Source organism: Melitaea cinxia, chromosome 14 (genome assembly GCF_905220565.1).
Source record: "Melitaea cinxia chromosome 14, ilMelCinx1.1, whole genome shotgun sequence".
Lineage (NCBI taxonomy): Eukaryota > Metazoa > Arthropoda > Insecta > Lepidoptera > Nymphalidae > Melitaea > Melitaea cinxia.
This window is the reverse complement of record NC_059407.1, coordinates 3,390,729-3,399,588: the sequence shown is the minus strand read 5'-3', so window position 1 is coordinate 3,399,588 and position 8,860 is coordinate 3,390,729. Positions and strand designations below refer to the sequence as shown.

The following is an 8,860-nucleotide window of genomic DNA, read 5'->3' as shown; positions in this document are numbered from 1 at the left end:
TACTTACGTTGTATTACTTGTCGATGTAATTGAAGTTGTTTTTTTCGTTTACCAGCAAAGACAAATGTTTTTCAAGTAGTTTTTTATTTATTAACACAATTGATCTAAAACTAGCTCATAATCTATCGCCAATACTTTTTCAAATGTGATAAAATGCTATGAAAATATTAGCAAAGCACACTAGAGATATGAAAAAGGAAATATTATGGATAGATTGAAAAAAAAATTGGATTTTCTTTCGACATGTTTGGTACTTGTTCACTGTTATGTATATCGATATATGGTTTAAAGTCTAATATGGTTTAAGGCTTATGTCCAGTAGTGGACTGCGAGTGGCTGCTGTGATGATATGGTTTAAAACCTGGGGCTAATCTATACATATATAAAAGCGAAAGGTCACTCATCACGAAATCTCCGAAACTATAATACTTACAAACTTGAAATTTAGCAGGATGGTTCCTTATAGGGCGTAAACTACTGCCAAGAATGGATTTGACGAAACTCGACCCCTAAGGGGGTAAAACGGGTGTTGGAAGTTTGATGGTTGTTTATGAAAGTCCTATATTTTAGAAGTAAGAGACTTGTTTTAATATAAAATAGAAAATTGTGTTTAAGTATGATGCATCCTAAATTGCATCACTTAAATTTTAAGCATTTAATATTCAAAAGCAAGAGCAATTAAAAATGTCAGTGATAGGTATAGTAATCATATTTCAATGCCTTAAATACTTGATTCGTTACGTTTAAGTCGATATAGATTGACTTGACAACATCTGATTAGTAAACATCTTGGAATCCGTTATAAAAGCCTCTTCAATCATTATGTGTTATACTAACACTTCAAATACTATTTCACTCGAATTTACGTTATAAACACCATTACAAGTAATTATTACCCGTAGAAATATACACAACCATTTACAAAGAGACACGAGATCGAAGCAGTTTTCTTCCATATAGTTTACCAAAGAACAAATAGATGAATATAAATCTATTGTATCGAATTATAAATTTAAACTTTTGCAATCAATGGCCTCACTGCAAGCAGTGTAGGGCTATTAAAACCAAACTTCTGTGACTTTGGACAGGCTAATGTATTTGGGAGGGCCGGCGGGATAGTTTATATTATTTGTTTTTGAAACTTTTATGTTGAGACCAATACTCTACCAATAAAAATATGAAAATAGAATTGTTGAATTAAAAAATATATAATATTAATTTTAATCAATTTTATTTCAATATTCCCTCTTAGCTGTTGTAGACCTTAGCCATGCGTTATTAGAATATTAATTTATTTTCATAGTACAGGAATATAATAAGTAGTAACATTAATAAAGCTAGTAATAAATTTAACTCTGAGCTACAGTTGTTGTAATCGCAAATTTCACTTTTTGTTCATATCAGAAATAGCTATGTGTAATTAAAAAAAAAAATCTTTTTAATATTGATAATCTGTCTGTTGCGTAAGTTGATAGACTACATACGAATACAAGTCATAGAGTCTGACAATATAAAAAAAACTAGTGTAAATGAATCTGCGTGAGAAGTTGAATCAGTTACAAAAACACTTAAAAAATATAAATGTCATGCCATCAAGTTATTACTACATTTTTTGCATTACTTTTGGTATGTCATTTTGTTCTAATGAGCAAAAGTATTAAGAAAATTAAAAAAAAAAAAAAACAAATGTCCTCTGCTCGGACATTAAGTATTAAAATATACATTACAAAAAGGTAAAATGATATCGTTGTCATTTAAATATAACCTGTAGCTGGTTTCGTTTTATTGTTATTCTTTTATTATTTATTTTGAAAGAATTTTGAATAAAAATTTTGTGTACAAATGAAAAGTTTGTAATTCTTATTTAATAATTGTATTGTTACCAAAAAAATTTATTTAATTTAATTTTATTTTATTTTTAATTCGAGATAAGTAAGAATTAAGAATCTTTAATATTAGTTCCCTTTAAAATTTCAAACAAAAAAAAAACATTCATGGGTTCACATCTTCATTCATTGATAATGTGCCAAAATAATATTAAAGAAACATAAAATTTTAATTTACCCCTCGAAGATAAATGTTTAAACAGTATATGTTTACACTGTTACCCAATAGCAAGCAAAATTATTGAAACTTTTTTGGCTGTTGTTATGAAATTTTTGCTATGTACCGACATTATATTAATTATTATAAGCCCCAAATAGAAAGCCTAGTAAAAACTTTTATTAAAAATGGAGATACTACTCCACAGTTGGTTTCTCTGTAGAAATACAAAAACCTAGACCAAAAACAAGAACAAACTACTACTACTTACTTCACGGAATCGGTGTCTAGAAAAAATAATTAAATAGTAGAAAGAAGTAACGAAGTTAGCTTTCATTTGTTTGAAAGCAGTACATTTACTCTTATTTCTTGTGTCTATAATCATAAGCATTGTGTACTATACATACATACATACATACACACACACACACACACATATATATATATATATATATATATATATATAAAGGTGTACCGTTATATTATCAATTACAGGTCTATGGGAGACGGAATTGGAATAAATACGTATAATAAGAGGATAAGCGAAAGGAACTTCGTTCCGGATTTTTTGCTTTAACGTTTTTATTTATTTATAAATTAATAAGTAACGAGCAGAAGCAGCGCTTTGTTAACATCATTTGTTCTCTAGGTATAAATTCTATACATTTCATACGTTTAAACTTTTGTATACATTTATTCACGAAAAGCTATTTCATTTTGAACTTTAGCCCTCACGTAGACAATTAGCGTCACTCAGAACGACGTGCACTTTTTAACACTTTCACGCGAACATGTCAATATTGTAGCTCTGTGCGATATTGCACATCATTTTTTCATATAAATTCGAGCGACGTCTGATGACGTTCAGCAAATAGCTGATGGTATTGGTATTTGAATATATTGCGCTGACGTTCTTAGACGTCGACGTCCATATACGCTGTGCAATAATATATACCTATATAAAAATGTGCCATTACGAACGACGTATAATAACGCCGACGTATATAGGCACCTGGGCTTTAAAGCATAAATAAACATTGTATTTGTTAATTAACGACGGCTAATAACGTTAACAGTTTAAGAAGTATTTTGTATAAAAATACACCCAAGCACTACCCTCCCGAGGCGCTCAAGTCGACTGAAGTAATGAAACTTCTTAGGCGAAACGACGTATAGTGACGTTGTGCGCTAAAAAAGTAGGTACTGAGTATCAGGACGGAATGCCATCAAAGAAGGCAAAATTAATCAGTGCGGCGTAGCACTACAATTTTTAGAATTAGAAATGTTGTGGCACAGCAACCAAACTTTTAAACATTAGTATGGCCAGGCACCGTACCTTTACGTTGTGCTCAATAAATCGGGTTTTTCCTGAACGTTATAGTACGTTGTGCCATATCATATCTACCAATATGTGACGTACATATACGTTGTTCGCATGAAAGTGTTAATTTCCAAATAAAAGGAAAAGATATACGGCTGTATAAAATCAAAATGTAAATAAATTTTTTGAAAAGTTTATTTCTATGGCTATAATGAACGGATTATACGACAGTCAAAATAATCAGAAAACAGTCAGAAAAAAGAAAAATGATGTGTTTTAAATCGTTATATCATCATATATGCTTACGTACAAAAATATTAAATCTAATTCACGATAAATATTTGTATAGCATATCATATGGATCATATGGGTCATATGGGTCCAATCCTGTGTTTACCTGTGTGTACTTGGAACATAATAGTCGATTGCTGTTATCACATACTACAGAGTAGCCCATTCACAGTTTTCTTCAATATAGTTTTCTTTTTCATTGTACGTATTTCTGTTACATATAATTTATTTTTTAATTACTGAAATAATAAATTATTTTTTGTACTCTTATATATAGTTGAATCTTTTGTATTTAATCCAAGCGCGTATTGCAATAGGAGATACTGACGATTTTCCATTTCCATTGAATACTTTTGACACGACACTGTTTTTCACGAATAATTGTATCTATGAAAGTTTTGAAAGCGAACAGACGTCAGCTTAAAAGTATAGTGAACTATGGAACTAGAGGGAATTAATAAGCTAGTAAAGTTTACCGAAAAATTTATTTTATTTATTAAAGTTACTAAAAAACCATCGAGCCTATGAATTCGGACTTATTCACGTCAGTTAAATACAATTTCCTTCGGACTTTTTCAAATATTCATACAAGAAAGAATAACTGGCAGAAAAGAAAAACAGATGTCTAAAGTGATGTAATCGACATGCCTTTTCCATTTGCCGATTCCATTATTAAATATTTTTTAACCGACTTCAGAAAAGAAGGAGGTTTCTCGAATTAAATTTAATTTTATTTATTTATTTATTTATTTATTTATTTATTCCATGATACATCTAACATTACAGGATATTATCCTAATGCGTTAGTGTCGTTGTCGTATTAAATACATGTCATATGAAGATTAAAATACAAAAATTGACATCACATTCAATTCCATTAATTCATTTTACAAAATAAAACTAAGTTATTATTAAAAATTCACAATACATAGTCAAATTTCATGATCTATATTAATAAAAACTATAATAATTTCGTCAATTTAATAATTTTCATTAAAAATAAAATAAATTAAAACCAATAAATAAATTTAAACCTAGTCAGTAAAAATAAAATCCAATTAAATACATGATAAAAATGCAATTAATACAATAAAATAAAATATCAAAATATACAAATTTGAAACATAGTCAATAAAACATCTAAAAAATTCTCTGCTATTAATATATATTACCAGAATGTCAGAGGCTTAAACACCAAAATCGCGAACTTTTATCAAAATGTATGCATCAATAATCATGAAATTATAGTTCTTACGGAAACCTGGTTACAGGAGGGAGTCTTGAGCTCAGAATTATTTGATGACCGATACATTGTTTATAGAAGAGATCGCTCAACTTCGGGATTTCATAGTGATAAAATCGGGGGCGGAGTCTTGGTGGCAGTCGATAAAAGACTAAACTCTCGACGACATAAAAATTTTGAAAGTAAGTGTGAAGATCTCTGGGTTAGCATTGACATAATCAGCTGCGATAAGAAGAAAGACAGGCTTTTGATCTGCGCTGTTTACCTTCCTCCACCAGTGAAAACAGAAATACTAGACCATTTCATACATAATTCAAATCAAGTGCTGGATAATATAAAGTTCAAACTAATCTTGGGTGACTTTAATCAGAGTAGTATAGTTTGGAATGAAGGCACATTGGTAGCTCACCGATCTGGGACGGTTCTCTGTGACATGTTGCTCGATTTCATTGATTTACATGGTCTCAGACAATTCAATAATATTCAGAATCACAAATCAAAGATTTTGGATCTTGTTCTCAGCAATGTGTCTGTTGTCGGTTTCTCTAGTGGGGACAATGTTCTTAGTGTTGTGGACTCTTTGCATCCCCCACTGGAATTTGTAATCTCCATCGGATGTAGCAGAGCTGTAATAAAAAATCAAGTGCGGCAAAGCTTTTTTAAAGCCGACTACGACAAAATTAATCAAGAACTTGTAAGAGTGGATTGGTGCGGTGAGCTTAGGGGAGACCTTACGGTGGACGAAATGTTGGACATTTTTTACGGAAAAATATACGAACTAATTCGTCGTTTCGTCCCCTCGCGAAAGGTTTCAAACAGAAAGTATCCGGCTTGGTTCACCAAAGACCTAATAACGTTGCAGAGAGAAAAATACAGGTACCATGTAAAAGTTAAGAAATTCGGAAACCCACGCGACATCTTGAGTTTTCAGTTACTTCGCGATAGATGCTTGAGGCTCCAATCCTACTGCTATAATAACTACATCGAAAAACTTGAGAGTAGCTTAAAACAAAATCCAAAGCTTTTATGGTCACATTTGAAATCAAAAAGACTGGACATTCATTCGTACCCTAGCTGTATGACCCTCAACAATAGCACTGCCACCGAGGGATGGATATTTGTAATCTTTTCGCTGCGAACTTTGCATCCGTCTATCCTTCTGTCATTGCAACTTCCTCTTTACTGCACATTTCAGATGGTGGAGTTGGCACAAATAATTTTCTCACCTGTGCGTTCTCAAAAAGGGAAATTTTAAAGGCACTGGAACACCTGGATCCTTTTAAAGGTGCAGGGTCTGACAAGCTACCATCAATATTTATTTCCAAATGTGCTGGACCTCTCTCTTGTCCCCTTGAAATAATTTATAATGCGTCTCTTCGTAGCGGTGTATTCCCGTCTAGGTGGAAAAATGCTCGAGTCGTCCCAATATATAAGTCTGGAGATAAAATGTTGGTTTCAAACTACAGGCCGATTTCTATATTGCCTACTTTAGGGAAAGTACTGGAAAAACTTCTGTGTGGACCGCTTACCTGGCACCTGAAGCACCACATGTCCTCAGACCAGCACGGTTTTCTACCTAAAAGATCAACTTGTACGAACCTTGTCTCGTTTGCTGACGAGCTGGCGGTGTCTGTTGACTCTGGGTCGCCTGTTGACGTCGTTTACACGGACTTCAGTAAAGCGTTCGATCTAGTAAGTCACCCTATTCTATTGGACAAACTCTCGCGATTAGGAATTGGCAACAATATTCTTAAATGGTTCAGCTCATATCTGGAAGGTAGATCGGCAAATGTTGTTTTGAATGGCTTCACCTCCAATCCATACTTGACCCCGACGGGTGTACCGCAGGGATCGCATCTTGGTCCTATATTATTTAACATCTTCATAAACGACATCCCCAACAACATCCGTCACTCACACTGCCATTTATTCGCGGATGACCTCAAAATCTCTAGATGTGTTAAAAGTCGGCGCGATTCATTGTTTCTTCAGGAGGATTTGGATGGCTTGGCGAGTTGGTGCAACAAAAATCGGATGACATTAAACGTGAACAAGTGTAGCGTTATAAGGTTCTCCAGGCATAGATTAAGGAAAGACTGTGATGATTATGAATATAGAATTAACAACGCTCCACTTAAAAGGGTTGAAACTATACGTGATTTGGGAATCACTCTGGATAGATGCTTGCGCTTTGACACGCATTTTAATGCCATTTCTGCTAAGGCTCTTAGAATGCTTGGATTCATTCTGAGAAACACAAGGGAATTTAAACAGAGTGACACTATTATTTTACTATATAACGCATTAGTCCGAAGTTCCCTGGAGTATTGTTCTGTTGTATGGAATCCAGGCTACAGGGTTCACATAGACCGAATCGAACGAATCCAGAGAAAGTTTTTACGGATTCTGGCGTATCGCCAGAATGTTGGATATCTGCGAGATTACCGTAGTAGGCTCGAACATTTCAAAATTACTTCGCTGGAGGATCGCCGGCGTATGCACGATTTAGTATTTTTATACAAACTAATAAACGGCGTACTTGATTGCCCTCAACTTCTGAATAAGTTAGATATTTATGTACCCACTCGAATACCGAGACATGGTAAATACAAGCCTTTTGCAGTGAAACGCAGCTATACTAACCTAGGTTCAAATTCTCCCATAAATAGACTTGTGCGAGAATACAATAAACTAGCTACATCCACTCTGGAAATTGATATATTTAGTGACAAGTTGACAAAATTCAAAAAAGTAATTAAAATTAATGACTCAAATGATGTAGTATAATTTTATTATATATTAAATCTTGATTAATGTTAGTTACATTTATTGACGACTTTAAGTTCTTTATTTTTTTTTTACTATTACTGAAAAGATAAGATTAAAGCATGGAAATATTATAAATCGGAACAGTTAATATTTGATTTAAATCAGCTGTAATAATTTAATTTGTGTTTTATTCTCTATTTAAATTGAAATGGTCAGAATAATGTGACGTTATTAATTATTTAATTTTAATTAATTATATTTAATTTTAACTAATTATTGGTAATGATATTATAATATATTAATTAATTGTAAAGAATGACATTGTAATTTAGTCTTATCATAAAAGCCGACATTACAAATGATTGCAGGTATACTTTATTTATTATATAACTTGATAAAAAATAGATGTAAATGGTTTCCTTTTTCTCAAATTCTAAAATTTATTTTTAATTAGTACTATTGACTAAATCATTGAAAATCAGCCGTAAATAAGTTTTTTTTTTTTTTTTCTTCTTTTAATCTTCAATTATTTTTATTTTTGGTCATTAATTATTGTGAACACGTTGTGACATTTTGAAAATATTACGATTGTGAATTTAATGTTTTTATTATTATTTGATTTTATGAAATTTATAATAATTATGTATATCTATTGACATATGGAGGGGCTCTCTTAATTTTATAATGTACTATAGTTTATTCTGAGATTTTAGATATTTGTTCTTGTTGTTTATTGTTTTGTTACTAATCGAAAAACTACAGTTGTTCATGTATCGACTATGTTGCACTTTGGATCTTTTCTGTGTTCTCTATTTTTTATAATTATTATTACTGTTTTTTTTTTTTTTAAATCATTGTCTTAAAGATCTAAGAAATTGTTAAATTATTAAGTTAGCCCAACTGTAAATTCTTTTTAATCTAGAATAATTTTATTGTGCTAATATAATTAACAAATGCGACGTTTTGATACTTTGCTAACGTTATTGTACAATCATAATCAAACGTGACTGATTGTAAAAATATGTATTACTATTTAATTGATTATTCGAGCGTCATTATTGTAAATGCTGTGCCCATCTGTAATTGCGGGTACACGAACATTTTAACATAATGTACGTACGCTAGATAGTTTGCTGTGTACCTTGCGTTGATGAGCCTTGAATAAATAAAATAAAAATAAAATAAAATAAAAT

General features: G+C 31.6%; 1 protein-coding gene across 1 annotated transcript; it reads left to right on the top strand.

The window, feature by feature from the left end:
• Positions 1-3,575: 3,575 nt before the first annotated feature.
• Positions 3,576-7,685, top strand: LOC123659841. The gene is made up of 3 exons (XM_045595007.1): positions 3,576-3,614; positions 4,927-5,974; positions 6,094-7,685. The coding sequence occupies exons 1-3, from the start codon at positions 3,576-3,578 to the stop codon at positions 7,683-7,685; spliced, it is 2,679 nt and encodes an 892-aa protein (XP_045450963.1).
• The last annotated feature ends 1,175 nt before the right edge of the window (positions 7,686-8,860 follow it).